The following is a 17218-nucleotide window of genomic DNA, read 5'->3' as shown; positions in this document are numbered from 1 at the left end:
TATCTGAATTAAATCCAAATCAATCAACAACAATAATAATAATAACTAAAGTAAATAAATTATTTTACTTAAACTAACATTAATTACTCAAATTTATAAAAAAAAATTACCTTTTTTTTCCTTCTTTTTCCTTCCGTCTTTTTCTTTTTCTTTTTTCTTCTCTCAAGCGCCGGCTGGCTCCTCCCTCTTCTTCTTCTCTTCTTTCCTTCTTTTCTTTTTCTTCTTCTCCTTCTTTGTTCCCGAAATGAGCTTTGGGGACCATAATATATGGTCCCCCAAACAAAAAAACTATTATGGTCCCCAAACAAAAAAACAAAACCCCTCTGCATGAGGGTTCAAATCGGTCTGAAGGGGTCAGTATTTGAGTGCCACCTTTGGCACCCACATCACCTATTTTTTTATTTTTTTCGTTTTTAGCATTTTTTTTACTGTTAATTGGTGCCGCCTCTCACAGTGACGTGACCACCTTGAAAATACCATTTTGGTAATTACTTTTTGTGTAGTATTATTTTGGAATTTTTTTTATACTTCTTTAGTAAAAAACCCGATCTTGATGGTGCCTAGGCTTCCAAAGCTTTTTTACACAAAAAATATTAAAATAATAATTTATTATCTAAATAATAGACTCATTTTTATTTACTCAAATGATACGTTATGAATAATTAAAAATATTAGTTTCCCAAGTGCCCAAATAGGCTTCAATCGTGCTAAGGCATTGAGAAACTAGTTTTTCATATTTAAAAAAATATAAAAATTATAATTATAATTTTTAAAATAAAATGAAAAATAAAAATTCTTTAAAATAAAAAATAAAAAGAATAAAAAGAAATTTTAAAAAATAAAAATATAAAAATTCTTAAAATTTAATATTATCTAAATGGACCAGACTAGTTAGATTAGAAATCAATCGGAGTATTGGACCGAGTTAAAAAATTAATTGAACTAGCAATTGAATCGATTTCGAACTAGTTTAACTAATTTGTTCCAAAACAATTGGCTTTACCAATTCAAAATAAGTAAACTATAAAAATTTAAAATTTATAAAAATTACAAAAATGAATTCAACGACTAGTTCAACTGATTTTTTAGTCCAATATGAGTCAACCAAATTCAAAAATTTTAGACTTTTTAACCCTCAACATTTACAATTTTTGTTGTCAATTTAATTCATACACTTTAAAAGTACATAAGTTTTTAACTATTTTTATCCATATTTTAGAAAACATAAAAATTCTTAAAAATCTTGGTACTTTTATTTTAAAATATATATTTTAAAAATTTATGTACTTTGATTTAAAAATAAATAATTTTAATTTAAAAAATATTTTTATTTTTAAACAGATTTTAGTTTTCATAATTTTTAATTTTAAAATTAAAATTACAATTTTTATGTTTTTTAAATATAAAAATTAGTTCCCCAATGCCTAAATTGGTACAGCTGGTGTTGATTTAAACCATTGGAAAATTATTTTTCTTTGTTTAAATTATATGAATAAATATCGATTGAGTTTTAGTTTGATTAATATGAGTATTGTTGTTAATGCAAGATGACATAGATTTAAGAGTATTGAAATATATTATTCTCCTATTTATGGATTGAAGAGAGATTATAGGTAATTCTAAGTATTGTATAAAAAAATGAAAAAAATATAATGAGCTCAATAAAAGTTGACTTATATTATTTGGATAATAAATTATTATTTATTATTATTTTTGTAAAAAACAGTCCGTAAGTGTCCATCTAACTTACTGACAAAACTAAACATTATCATTTTTATTTTTTTATCATTTGAATGTAATGCAAGTTTAAGGTTATAGATAAATTTAGGTCTAATATTTAATATTTTAAAGTTTGGAATTTATTATTTATAATTATAAATTATTTTTGATGTTTATGATTTATAAATAATTTTTTATTATAATTTAGTGTTTTTTTTTTTTGCAAATGAGGTCTCGATAAATTTGGTAAAGTCAAAGGTCTTGAGTATTAAGTATTTACGTTTGAGACTTATCATGTACGAATAAAATGTGTAGGTGTTCAAGTTTTATTATGAATTTTTGTCGACGTGAGTTTTAGTTTAATTAATTAGTTCATAATCTGGATGGTTCTAGTCTTTTGTTAAAGCTGTACTAGTTTAATTTTTTGTTTTAATTTTTATTAAATTTGTGTTGTAATAATTTGAGTCTATACTAATTGATTAGTGATATATGTATTTATCTTTATGCTTTGATTGTACTCTAGTTGTAAACTTTGAGAAAGAAATATTTAGAGTTTAGGTTAAAATTATATATAATAATTTTTAAGATTATGTTAATAATTAATTATACAAATTATATATGTATTTATTTAAATATTAAAAGTTAAACCTTAAATTATATATTAATTTTATTATCTTAAAGAAAAGCAAAGGTTGGATTTGAGTAGAATTACCATCTTGCCAATCAATGACAAAACCAACAAACAAATGTAAAATAATAATAAAATCATCCATCTGCAATCTTCAAGTCATAAACTATCAAGTCAAACAAGATGGAAAGCTCCAAAATTTACCGGAAACGAATCTAAAAGAAACGCAAAACCCGGATTCGGATAGCTTTGAAGTTTGAACTCATCAACAGAAGCAAATCTCATCCAACAATTTTGGTCTGTAAAACCTCACTTTAGGAACTAACCTTCAGCAACTAAAAAAAATGGACCTAAAGGTTGAAAATGGATGTATTAAAGAAGATAATTGACTGGGATGGGGCAAATCTTTGCCAGTCCAAAGTGTTCAAGAAATAGTGACGAATGGGTATCAGTCAGTCCCTGAAAGATACATTCAAGAAATCAAGGACAGGCCATCCTCCATTTCTTCTGAGAGCCTTCAAGCCTCACTTCAAATCCCAATCATAGATTTCTCATTGTTAGCCAAAGGTGATGAACATGAAACAAGGAAACTAGATCTTGCGTGCAAGGAATGGGGATTCTTTCAGGTAAATAAACAAGGGAACTTTGCAATACTATACAGACTTGAATGAAAACCTGGATTTTTCATCATTTGAGTTTTACAGATAAGGAATCATGGTGTGCAAGTGAAGATCCTGCAGAAGATGAAGGCAGCAATGGCGGCTTTCTTTGAGTTGCCATTAATGGAGAAAAAGAAGTATGCAATGGGTGCAAATGATCTTGAAGGATACGGACAAGCCTATGTAGTTTCAGAGGAACAAAAGCTTGATTGGTGTGACCTCGTTGCATTAAAGACTCTTCCTCTTGAACAAAGGAATTTAAACTTTTGGCCACTCAATTTACCAGGTTTCAAGTATGTAATCCTTCTAGCCAAACCATGATACTTAATTTACACAAGATATTTTATTCTCATAATTGTATCACAGAGAGGCAGTGGAAGAATACTCGATAGAAGTACAAAAGGTAGCTGAGGAAATCAATGCAAACTTATCCATACTAATGGGGATGGAAAGAGATGGATTGAAAAGGTATCAAGGGGAGCTGAAACAACTAATGAGAATGAACTATTATCCGCCATGTTCAAGTCCTGATCTTGTGTTTGGTGTTAGCCCTCATTCTGATGGAGGCTCACTAACTGTGCTTCTGCAAGATGATGATGTCATTGGCCTCCAAATTAAGCACAAGGGAGAGTGGATCCCTGTTAAACCAATTCCTAATGCTCTTGTGGTCAACATCGGTGATGCTATCGAGGTAGGCAATAGATAAATGTGTTCATGTTCTAATAATTATGATAAGTTTGGATGAAAATTCAGAAAAAGAACACTTCATATTTGTTCTGGTTGTTGGTTAATCAGATTATGAGCAATGGAGTGTACAAAAGCATAGAACACCGAGCTATTACAAACGAGAAGAAAGCAAGGATTTCAGCGGCGGCATTCGCACATGTAGATGATGAACTGGAAATCGGCCCACTTGATTCAATGGTGGATGATCCCCATCGTCCTCCAATGTATAAGAAGATTAAGTATATTGACTATATCAGGCAAGTTTTGGCTCGCAAAATGGATGGCAAAGATCACACTGATCTAGTGAAGATACAAACCTGAGTGACGCCACTACTGCACCTCAGAGTAACTGCTCATACATATATATATATATTGTATTTGAGGTAACATAGTTACAATCCATATGTTTATATAAATTTGATAAACTAAGAATTCAAATCATAGATTTTATATGTTTATATATTTGTATAGTGTTGGTTTTATATTTTTTGACGTCATATTAATTGTTTTGTGTCTAAAATGGTTGATTTCGGAGTTTGCATTTCTCAATTAAAATTATTATTTTGTTATGCTTTGTCATGTGACATTTTACTAAACTTCTTGCATTGCATTCTTTTCTATACAAACACCTCATAGCATCATTTAAAGGTTAATGAAACACCTCAGATAAAATTGTTGACAGAATTACATCCGCGTCATGTGAATTCCCAATACGGACAAGTCTCACCCAATTCAAAGAGCTTTGTACATTTTGTAGTGCCACCCTGCCATGCTATAGTGCCACCTTATCTATGGCATTTGGTATGTCATAACAATGTACTTGAGCCTTGATCATAGCCTCACACATGGCACCCTAGGATTAGGAGGTTCCACAAATATAAACTGAGGCTTCTAAGGAAGAGAAAGGATTTAGCCACAAAGAGACACTGAAAAATCAGCCTAAACCCCCCTCCCCTAGAATAATTGACTTCCGATCATTAAATGGCTCTTTGCTTGTCTTTATTCCGAATTGGGTTAATTGTCTCAACCTTATCCCTTATTAATTAATAGTAAGTAAAATTCGATTCGACTCAAAAAAATAATTTTTTTTTTGAATTTCAAATTAAGCAAATCGAGTTATTTGAGTCAACTCGAATTTTTTTCGAATTTCAAGTTTAAATCGAGTTGAGTTTTCAAATTCGAATAATTCGAATATCAAACTATAATATTTTATATTTTTACCTCAAATTCTCAAACTTTTTTACTTTTCCCTCAAAATTTTTACTCCTTCCCACTTTCCCTCCAAAACTTTTATTCCCCTCCCACCCCAATCCTCCAATCTACCCAAAATTCATTTCCCACCAAAATTTTACTCTCCCATTTACTTTTTTTTTCTTCAGAATTTTACTCCTAAAAACCCTCAAAACCTTTTATTTTCTCCCAAAATTTTTACTCCCTCCCACTTTCCCTCCAAAACTTTTATTCCCCTCCCACCCCAATCTCCTAATCTACCCAAAATTCATTTCCTACTAAAATTTTACTCTCCATTTACTTTTTCTCAAAATTTTACTCCCAAAATCACTCAAAACCTTTTATTTTCCCCCAAAATTTTTACCCTCTCCCACTTTCCCCCTAAAACTTTTACTTGCTTCTCATCCCACCTCTCATCTACCCCAAACCCCCCCAAATTTTTTAAATATTTTCCCTCCAAAATTTTACTCTCCCTATTTACTTTTTGTCAAACTTTTATTCCCTAAAATTTTTTATTTTCCTCTTAAACTTTTACTTTTCACCCTTTACTCTTAAATAAAAATCAAAATTATCCAAAAAAATCACTAAATATAAATAGTAATAATTTTATTTATATCTACTATTTATATTATTAAATTAAATTTCACATTTTATATTATTTATATTATTGAATTGTTTAGTCATATTAAATATTTATATTAAAATTAAATTATTAATTATGCCATAAAATATTCATGTTAAAATTTTATATTGGTATCAAATTCACATTTTATCTTTAAAATAATTTTATTATAAAATTACATTTTTACATGTAATATATTTTTAATCCCAAAATACATAGTGACAAGAATTTAAAGATAATTGAAACAACTAAGGAAGCAAAGAAGCTAACCCGAATATAAAATATTAATAAATAAATTATGAGGTGATGAAAGTTAATAAAAATTTTGATTAAGGTAGACAAATTTTATTACGATAGGTGACAGTTCTTACAAGGACCCAAAATTATTTTTAAAAATTTAACTTGAACAAATATATTCGATTCGATTCGATCGAACGTTTACCCGTATTATCAACAAATTTTATTTACATTTAGTTGGAAAACCTAAACTTTTCTTTATTGTGATTTGGACAAAGAAAGTTTTATAATCAAGGCATTTCAATGATTTTCATCAGATTTACATATTATGAGTCAAATGTGAGTAATTAGAACAAAAATCAAACCAAATCCTTACAAATGAAGAATTGATTCTCACCGATAAAACCAACCCGAATTGTATTACAAAGAAATATTTTTCATAGCCTTGCATTGCATTGTCAAAATAAGGAAAATTCTAGTTGAAAATAACTTTACGTTTAGAAAATTTCTCTCAAAACTTCATTCTTTAATTACCCAAAACCTTGTTTTTCCAATGAAAGAAAAAAATAACTCAAGATTGATGTTTGGGAATCTATGCATAAACCAGTAACCCAGAGAATCAAACAAAAAATCTTTACATATTTTAGTTTTCTACTTACTGATGACAACAACATGATTTGTGGTTGCGAATTATGACTAAATGTTGTAATGATAAAATAAATTGTTAAGCATTAAAATAGTGGAGCAATGGCGTGTGGACAAAGAATATTATAGTATATTGACTAATATATATGATCTATTTATGTAATATAAGCTAAACATTAGGTAAGAAAAAAGACTGATCCATTTATATAAAGAATCAAACCCTTTTTTTAGCATATTAACGGATTCTTATATATCCTTTTTCGTTAAGAAAAAGAGGATTGATCCTTATATTAAAGAGATAAATCCCTTTTCCATAAAGTAATAAAAAAGTAATTGAAAGCATATAAATTCCAATTTTATGTTTCCTCACGTTAGTTTCTTCCACAAACTCTTGTTTTTGTTTTACCCTAGCTAATTTAGTCTCCTCTGTCCAAATTTCGTCAAAACCAAAATATTTATAAATAAACAATGGAGTTCCGCTTTCATCAATCATGACTAAATTTTTTTATCGTCTCAAGTATTTTCAATGAAATTTATTTTTGGTTAGTTTTCTTCTCAAGTATCTGAAGTTTATAAAATTGAAAGGGTTGTTATTTTTTTACCTAAAGTCATATAGATCATTAGGGTTGCTTTTGGTGCTATAATGGGTTTAACAATGACAAATTTAATTTAACAATTTCAATTTTTTTAGGGTAGATTTAATTATTAAGGTTTTTTAATTTAATTTGTAAAAAAGGAAACTTTGTATTTTGTTTCATTAACCCTAGTAAATTCCATAAACTTTAAAATAAAATATGTAAGGTTTTAATAATTACCTTATATTACCCATTCCCTTTTATGAGTTAGCCCAAAATTTACAAGCATTTTGAAAATTTGACGTAAGAAATTGGAGGCAAATTGTCTATCACTTTGGCATAAAAAAATTTCACCATTAAGTTAAAACCCTCAAGTATTGAAAATTGTTTTGCAAACTTGTCTTTTCTTTTTTCTTTTTCTTTGTGAATGAGAAAATTTTATTAAAATATAGGTATTGGGGAAAATACATGTGATTTAGTTAATTTTTGTGGATATATAGTTAGAATAATTGCTCCTTTGAATGCAAATAATTAGAATGAAATTTATGAAAAAGTTGGGAACAAATGTTGAGGCATGTAAAGGTAAAATTAAATTTTTTAATTTATATTTATTAAAAAGTTTAACATACTAGCAATAAATGTTTATAGTATGGGTTTGAATATCCTAAAAATGAGGAGAGATTCAAGGACTATGTACGTGCGCCAATGTGACATTTATACAAGGACTAGAAAAGTAAGTTACACAAGTATTATCTACAATTGAGATTTGATTTGGAGCTTTTAGAAAAATATACCACCAAAGGTAGAATTGGAACAATGGAAGTATTGTATTAAATATTTTGGACTATAATTAAATATTTTTTATATTTGAATAAATTTTTATTAATGAACATTTTAACATTACAAATAAAATATACATGTTTTTATAGATTATAAGTCAGCGTAACTGAAGCAGTGACATACAACTGGTAATGTTTCATTTGCTAAGCTGAGGAAATAATGGTAACAACTCAGTTATAATTGAAACTAAGTTTTGATTTTCAAACTAAATCTAAAAAATTGGTGTACGGTGGCTTTACTTGTTCTTTGTGACTTGTGATGTTTTTTTTTTTTTTTTAAATTATTGTTCATTGGAGTTTGGTTATTGATGATGTTTTTTTGTTTTTGTAATGATTTGAAATTTAATAGTATCGGAAAATACAGTTTTGAAATTTTATTTCTGTAAATTAAGTCTATAAATACAAAAAAATATTTACGGAGTTATTATAAAAATATATTAAAATTCAGTTAAATAATTTAGTCAAAAAAGTTAATTAAGGCTCAAAGATTAAATTGTAAAAGGTTAATCGCTACATACTTTTTAATTAATAAAAGATTTGAGGACTTATATCTCAATTAAACAAATGTCTAAAATAGTAAGTAGACCAATAATAGATAATAATAATAGTGGACGGTAACGATGATCCTTGGTTTTAACTAAAGATAAAATTTATAATAAAACATAATTACTTTACTTAATTTTGATTAACAAAGGTTAATTATATATATAAGGCATTAGTGGAAGGACCGCCTAAGTTAGAAAAGAAAAGGAAAAAAAGAAAGAAGAGAAGTCTAAGTCAGAAAAGAAAAGGAAAAAAAGGGTTGTGTATCAATTTAGTTTAATTTAGTTAGCTTGTGTGTCAATTTGTAAAGTTGTTAATATTTTTGAAAGTTTTTATTGTTGAGAAATGGATAAAATTGGTGTGAAATTAATAGAAATTAAGCTTAGTTTATAAAAAGGATAAAATTGTTCGTAATTGTTAGTTTCGTACATTAGAGACCAAATTGAATAAAATGCAAAATTTTATAAAATTTTAATAAGAATATAAAGTAGAGCATCCCTAATGAATATATGTGAAATCATATTTTAATTTGAAACTCTAGATTAAAAGTTACGCTTGTCTCGATTTTAGGGACTAAATTGAATAATTTACAAAATATAAATTGAATAATTTACAAAATATACTTGGCTTTGTAATTGAATGTGAATTGGATGAAATTTTATGTTGTGTAATTGTTAATTATTATTCGTAGCTAAAGACAATGCCAAGCCAACAAGAGGGAGAGGAAAAACGGCAGTTGACGACGAGGGATGCGAGACTAAAATTTCATGAAATTTTATGCTTGTATATATATATATGTTAATTGAATGATTGAATGTTATGGTGAGTATATGATGATATTATGAATTGTTTTGATTTGATTTGATATGGAATATCGGTATAGAGGACTAAAATGAATAAAATAGAAAATGACATGAATTACATAGAACATTATATATGTGACATGGAAATTGGATAGAAAAATGTTAGATGTCATGAAATAAATGTGTATTGATGATGAATTAGATTGTAATTATGATTGTGAATGAGAAATGCTATGTGTACAAAATTATAAAATGAAATTGAACATTGGTACCCTATTAATTAGTTAGGTTGAGTTGGATATGTTGTAAAAAAACCGGTTTGAAAACGATTTTCTTGCGTAACGAAAAATAAAATTTTTAAATATCGACCCAGTTTGTGATATTTATAAAAATAAATCTAGATTAAAATCATACTTGTGTTTTCGGATAAGCGAATCCTTGTCATTCCTAGCTTTCAACCAGACGGTATTCTCTGTTATTCTCTTACCATGAATTGTTTCAAGTGTGGGCTCGAATGGTTCGAATCAATCACAGAACTAGAAATAATTTCCTTTTTTTTTCTGGGTGAAAATGAAATTTCTCTTCTCAAATAAAAACCTACAAATTGTTATTCCAAAAAATATATTTAATTCTTAGAGAATAAAAGTCTCTCTATTTTCGGGCAGAATAACAATATCTTAAAGTTGTGTTAATAGCCCTACCAGTGCCATCAATTTATAGGGAGAGAAAGTAGAACCCTTGTTAAATTAGATAAATTTTTCACCTAGAAAAACGAAATCCTAGTGCAACTAGGATGTAGGGGGCGACAACCCTAGTTAATTATACTAGGGTTTGCCGTCCCCTTTTATTACACAAAGGGTTCTTGGGCCTCTTCCATATCAGGTCCAATTACAAGTACTTCCTGAACTTTTAATCCAATACTTTATAATTTTGATCCAACCAAATATTTATTTTTCTATTTCGCAAGAAATAAACTTCAATATATTTTCAATTAAATAATTTTTTCAACACAATTCTAATTCCGTTAAAATCATGACGACTTTACCGTAAAAGAATCTATGTGAAAATATATTTAATATCTTCGCATTCAATGGTTCACTATGACCAAATGATTTATTTCTATTTTTGAACTTTATTTAATTTGAAAAACATAAATTCATTTTCAGGTCATCTTCATTTTTATTTTGGAGAAAACCACATTCATTTCCAAATGATTTCATTTCTTTATTTTCATTTTTATTTTGGAGAAAACTTCAATTATTTCCAAATGTTTCTTATTTCTCCATTTCACCATTTGTATTCATTTTTGTTCATTTGATTCAATATGCAATTCATTTATGGTTTTAACGAGATAACAAAGGGACTGATTGGACAAATGCAATTGAGGCTCAAATGATTTATAATTAAGATCCAACTTTTCACCTATTAATTATAAAATCATTTAGTCACGAAGTCATTCCACTATTGTCACATATTGAAATGTCAAATTTAAGTTGGAATTATGATTTTGGGTATTAATTTGAAAATTTTACAAATTGACTGGGTACTAGTGGAAATGTTAGAATTAAGTGACCCAAATTCTTATTTAAATAAAATGCGATGGAAAATAAAATAAAAGTAAAATCCATATTGAACTAGACTTCTTTTATTTTATTTTAGAATAAGGTTTTTTAAACCTTATTAAACTCCATCTATTTTATATTGATTAGGATAAGATGTTTCAATCCTACTAGAATATGGCTTTACAAACCTATAAATAGACATAGTCTATTCCTCTTGTATTGATTCAAATTTTCGACATAGTAAATTTTCTTCTCCTCTGCCCGTGGTTTTTTCCCGAAAGGGTTTTCACGTAAAATCTCTGTGTGTTTTATTTTATTTTATTTTTTTCACAAATTGGTATCAGAGCTTCCGGGTTGTTCATCTCGATCACGGTAATGGCGTCTTTGAAGTATGAAATTCCGCTGTTAGATCGCAACACCAGATTTGCATTGTGACAAATTAAGATGCAAGCAGTTCTTGCACAGATGGATCTGGAGGATGCCCTGCTAGGGATAGATAAAATGCCTTCAACATTAATAGATGAAGAGAAGAAGCGTAAGGATCAAAAGACATTAACACAATTACATCTGCATTTATCCAACGAAATTCTGCAGGATGTGATGAAAGAGAAGACTGCCGCTACATTATGGAAGAGGCTAGAACAAATATGTATGTCAAAAACTCTAACAAGTAAGTTGCATATGAAGCAGTGTCTTTATGCTCATCGTTTGGAGGAAGGTGCGCCTGTATACGAACACTTAACAGTGTTTAAAGAAATTCTCTCAAACTTGGAGGCCATGGAGGTTCAGTATGATAAGGAAGATCTAGGGTTGATTCTACTTTGTTTGTTGCCCCCGTTTTATTCAACCTTTAGAGACACGATTTTATATAGCCGCGAGTCTCTCACAGTTGATGAGGTTTATGATTATTTAACCTCGTATGATAAGATGAAGCATCTTGTGGTTAAACCCGACTCTCAAGGAGAGGGTCTCATTGTTCGTGGGAGACAAGATCGGAATGCTGATGATGATCGTGTAGGATACAGGAACGGAATCCTCGTGGTAAATCTAAGGGTAGATCAAAGTCTTCAAACAGAGGTAAAACTTGTAACTTCTGTAAGAAGAAAGGGCACATTAAATCTGAGTGCTATAAGCTACAGAATAAGATTAAAAGGGAGGCTGCGAATTAAAAAGGAAAACAACCAGAAAATTCCGGTGAAGCTGATGTTGTAGAATATTACAGCGATGGTGAACTTCTAGTCGCTTCTGTTAATGATTCTAAAGTAAGCGAGGAGTGGATACTTGATTCAGGCTGTACCTTCCACATGAGTTCCAATCGGGATTGGTTTACAACTTATGAAACAGTGTCTGAAGGTGTTGTTTTGATGGGAAATAATGCTTCGTGTAAAATCACAGGTGTTGGAACAATTAAAGTTAAGATGTTTGATGGAGTTGTCAGAACACTTAGTGACGTATGGCATGTTCCAGAATTGAAAAAAAATTTAATTTCGTTGAGTAATCTTGATTCAAAAGGGTACAGATACACAGCTGAAAGTGGGGTTTAAAGATTTCCAAAGGGTCCCTGGTTGTGATGAAAGGGCAGAGAAAGATTGCCAAGTTATATGTTTTGCAGGGTTCTATCACATCGGTGATGCAAATTGCCGCTTCTCTTCCTTGTCAGATGATGATATTACTAAATTTTGGCATATACGGCTAGGGCATATGAGTGAGAATGGCATGGTAGAATTGAGTAAAAGAGGACTTCTTGATGGGCAAGGAATTTGCAAACTAAATTTCTGTGAGTACTATGTTTTTGGGAAGCAAAAGAGAGTTCGATTCACTAGAGGAATCCATAACATGAAGGGAATATTGGAGTATATTCATTCTAATCTGTTGGGGCCATCCAGAGTGCCTTCGAGAGGTGGAGCTAATTATATGCTAACCTTTATTGATGATTTTTTCAGAAAAGTTTGGGTATTCTTCCTGAAGCAGAAAAGCGATGTGTTTTCCGCATTTAAGTCTTGGAAAATTATGATTGAAAAACAGACAGGAAAATAGATAAAATACCTCCGTACAGACAATGGCTTAGAGTTCTGTTCTAATGAGTTTAATAGATTGTGCAAGTCAGAAGGGATCATGAGACACTTGACAGTTCGTCATACTCTACAGCAAAACGGCGTTGCAGAACGAATGAACAGAACGATCATGGAGAAGGTTCGATGTATGTTGTCAAATGCCAACTTATTGAAGTCATTTTGGGCGTATGCGACCTCTCATCGCATGTTTTTTAATCAACCGATCTCCATCCGCTGCCATTGAGAAAAGACTCCACAAGAGGTATGGTCCGTAATCCTACTAATTATTCGATTTAAAGATTTTGGGTGTCTGCGTATGCTCATGTTGATAATGGAAAATTGGAACCGAGATCCATTAAATGCGTTTTCCTTGGTTATAAACCGGTGTAAAAGGGTATAAGTTATGGTGTCCGAAAATAGAAAAGTTGTGATTAGCAGAGATGTTGTTTTTGATGAAACCGCTATGCTACCTAACTTATCTCTTAAAGACTCTTCCAATAAAGAAAATCAAAAGGGTGGAGTATCGACAATACTGAGTCAACTCCTCAAGCCAGAACAAAAGTTGAGAATAGAGTTGCTTCTTCACCATAATACTCTATTGCCAAAAACAGAACTAGAAGAGAAATTAAACCTCCAAAGAAGTATGCCGAGGCTGATCTAGTTGCTTCTGCTTTAAATGTGGTTGTAGATATAGATTCGAATCAAGAGCCATCTAATTATTCTGAGGCGGTTAGCTGTGAAGACTCAGAAAAGTGGATGTTTGCTATGCAAGAAGAGATGGAATCACTCCACAAAAACAGAACATGGGACCTTGTGAAACTTCCTAAAAGTAAAAAGGCTGATCGTTGTAAATGGGTGTTTAAAAAGAAAGGACTCCAGGAGTTGAAGAACCTAGATATAAAGCAAGGCTTGTTGCAAAGGGTTACAGTCAAATTCCAGGAGTGGACTTCACAGATGTGTTCTCTCCAGTTGTTAAGCATAGTTCGATTCGAGCTTTGCTTGGTATTGTGGCCATGCATGATTTGGAGCTCGAGCAGTTAGATGTAAAAACTGTATTTCTACATGAAGAACTTGAGGAGGATATTTACATGCAACAACCAAAGGGTTTTATAGTTTCAGAAAAAGAGGACTATGTTTGCTTGCTGAAAAAGTCCCTTTACGGTTTGAAACAGTCACCAAGACAGTGGTACAAGAGGTTTGATTCCTTTATGACTTCTCATGATTTCAAAAGAAGTAGTTTTGAGAGTTGTGTTTACTTTAAGAAAAATAGTGATGGTTTTTTGTATATCTACTTCTTTATGTTGATGACATGTTGATAGCAGCAAAAGATAAAGGAGAGATAAGAAATGTCAAAACCCAACTAAGTAAAGAATTTGAGATGAAAGATTTAGGACCAGCAAAGAAGATACTTGGTATGGAGATTCTCAGAGATAGAAAAACAAGTAAATTGTACCTAAGTCAGAAGGGGTACATTGAGAAAGTTCTTTTGCAGGTTCAATATGCAGAGTGCTAAGCCTGTTAGTACTCATTTAGCAGCCCATTTCAGACTTTCATCAGTTTTGTCTCCATAATCAGATGATGAGATTGAGTACATGTCACATGTTTCATACTCTAGTGCAGTGGGATCTCTCATGTATGCTATGGTTTGTTCACGTCTAGATTTATCATATGCAGTCAGTGCAGTTAGCAGATACATGGCGAATCCCAGTAAAGAACACTAGAAAGCAGTTCAGTGGATTATAAGATACTTACAAGGTACTACTGATGTTTGCTTACAGTTTGGAAGAACTAGAGATGGAGTCATAGGGTATGTTGATGCTGATTTTGCTGGAGACCTTGATAAAAGAAGATCTCTCACAGGTTATGTCTTTACAATCGGAGGTTGTGCAATCAGTTGGAAAGCCACTTTGCAGTCTACAGTTGTTTTGTCTACCACTGAAGCTGAGTACATGGCGATTACTGAGGCTTGTAAATAAGCTATTTGGTTGAAGGGACTTTTTAGTAAACTCAATGAAGACCTTCAAATCAGCACAGTATTTTGTGACAGTCAGAGTGCCTTCTTTCTTACAAAAGATCAAATGTTTCATGAGAGAAAAAAACACATTGATGTTTGGTATCATTTTGTTCGTGATATTATTGCTCGTGGTGATATTGTTGTGAGCAAAATTAGTACTCATGAAAATCCTGCAGATATGATAACTAAGTCACTTCCTATAACCAAGTTTGAGCATTGCTTAGACTTGGTTGGTGTTCATTGTTGAAGTTAAACCCTTAAGGGGTTTTATGGAAGAGGTGGAGAACTTGTTTATTGAAAGTTCACGATGAAGAACTTGTTCATTGAGAATTTGTGTCAAGGTGGAGATTGTTAGAATTGAGTGACCCATATTATTATTTAAATAAAATACAATGGAAAATAAAATAAAAGTAAAATCCATATAGAACTAGACTTCTTTTATTTTATTTTAGAATAAGGTTTTTTAAACCTTATTAAACTCCATCTATTTTATATTGATTAGGATAAGGTGTTTCAATCCTACTAGAATATGGCTTTACAAGCCTATAAATAGACATAGTCTATTCCTCTTGTATTGATTCAAATTTTCGACATAGTAAATTTTCTTCTTCTCTGCCCGTGGTTTTTTCCCGAAAGGTTTCCACGTAAAATCTGTAGCACCCCAAACCCGGCCCAGAAGTTATGGCCGGATCTGGCATGCCACATCAAAAACGTAAAAAATTTCCATTCAAAGTCCGAAAATCGTACTTGATGTTCAAAAGATTAATTCATTAAGGGTTAAAGTGAATGGAAATCGTGCACCGTAGGAAACCGGAAAAGAGGTGGTGAGTCCATCTGACCGCTTAAGTACCAAGCTCCTTCGGATCCAATCCTAGACATGCATACGCCATTGCCACACCTTAACGGCATGGATATTTCTAGGAAACCGATTTGATTAAGTCATTTTTAAGAAAAGTGATTAATTTTGGAAAATACTTTCATTGCGGAAGCTTTGCTTACTGTCGTGTTATTTTGAAATCAATTGTTGTTTTTGAAAACGCGCCCTAAAGCTATCCAATTTCAACAGTTAAAATAAGTATTACCTATCTTAGTAATACATATAAAAAAAAACCATCAAAAATAAATAAGCGGCCTTATTACATTTAAAAACTCAAAACTTCAAACGTAAATAAAAGGATGTCCAGTTCACCAGAAGAAAATCAAACTTTCGCAATGTGGCCACTCCAAATTCCTCACAGCTCCAAGCCCACTATGGTTGGGGATTACTGCGTGGATGAAAATAAAAGGGTGAGTTTGGGGAAACTCATGTGTAAATTAACCCAACCATAGCCTATATCGCTTAAACCACGAAATAGAATAAGTTGGCCTTAGCCTGAGCAATTCAAAATAAAGCCCATAGGCCCATAATGTAGCGTAATGATATTACATGTTTATGTAGAAACCCAACCATATCCAACCGTATACACCCCGTACCAACCTTACACCGTGGGGAGACAACTCGACCCACCCAACCGCTACACACCACAAATTTGCAGCATGGCTGCTGAGCAGATAATGTGACAGAGTCACCAGATCTGAATAATCGTGGCGAGCCACTGAATCAGATATATGTGGCGAGCCACCAGATCGATTTTTGTGGCATAGCCACCGTAACGCTTCCTCCATAATATAACCCATGTCCCCATGCAATGATATATAATCATGGCATACATCATACGTAATCGATCGTCATGCTTTTCAATCAAAATTAACCCTAGGGGTATAACGGTAATTTTGCACCTAGGGGTATAACAGTAATTTTCCATACATAGAGGTATTATAGTAATTTAGCAACTTTTAGGGTTTTCATGCATATCCTAACTATTTACGTATTATCAGAACACTTACCGCACATACTTACTGAATTGGGCCCGTTGGCCCATCAACCCGATCTTTAGCCCATTAAGCCCAAATTATCAAAATGTACGAAATTGCGCGTACTGCAGTTTATTACTTTAGATTACCAAATATACAAATCCAACTATCTTACGAGCATTCGCACACTCGCAAATTCCCAAAATACTGACTTTTCGGCATTTCGGCTTTTCGACTTTTGCCAATCTAGTCTATGAGAGGGTGTCAATTACACACTGCTTTGCGACGATATGTCGATTGAGATCTACACACGAACCGCCTACAATTGGATTACGAACACGTTAATCTAACTATTCAAATACAAACTATGTATTAACCCCTTACAATATTCGGCCAACCACACCTACAGATCATAGTAAGCTTATAAGAAATCAATAAGCAACTCATTAACAAATTTTTGTCAATGTTTACCACATAATCATAATTTCACTGCAAGCTGTCTTCCTGA

At 31.3% G+C, this 17218-nt stretch overlaps 1 protein-coding gene across 1 annotated transcript; it reads left to right on the top strand.

Annotated features, from left to right (window-relative positions):
• Positions 1-2492: 2492 nt before the first annotated feature.
• On the top strand, positions 2493-4301 carry LOC108459888 (protein SRG1-like). Its single transcript, XM_053027288.1, has 4 exons — positions 2493-2973; positions 3052-3299; positions 3373-3697; positions 3802-4301. The coding sequence occupies exons 2-4, from the start codon at positions 3091-3093 to the stop codon at positions 4051-4053; spliced, it is 786 nt and encodes a 261-aa protein (XP_052883248.1). The 5' UTR covers positions 2493-2973; positions 3052-3090; the 3' UTR covers positions 4054-4301.
• The last annotated feature ends 12917 nt before the right edge of the window (positions 4302-17218 follow it).

This window comes from Gossypium arboreum, chromosome 4 (genome assembly GCF_025698485.1).
Source record: "Gossypium arboreum isolate Shixiya-1 chromosome 4, ASM2569848v2, whole genome shotgun sequence".
Taxonomy (NCBI): Eukaryota; Viridiplantae; Streptophyta; class Magnoliopsida; order Malvales; family Malvaceae; genus Gossypium; species Gossypium arboreum.
This window is presented reverse-complemented; position numbering and strand designations above follow the sequence as displayed.

Bases quoted from the DNA above. Each gene is read 5' to 3' on its own strand.
- LOC108459888 (XM_053027288.1), top strand. From the start codon at position 3,091: ATGAAGGCAGCAATGGCGGCTTTCTTTGAGTTGCCATTAATGGAGAAA. The intron at 3,300-3,372 runs GTATGTAATCCT...ATTGTATCACAG, and splicing joins CTCAATTTACCAGGTTTCAA to AGAGGCAGTGGAAGAATACT. The intron at 3,698-3,801 runs GTAGGCAATAGA...TTGGTTAATCAG, and splicing joins ACATCGGTGATGCTATCGAG to ATTATGAGCAATGGAGTGTA.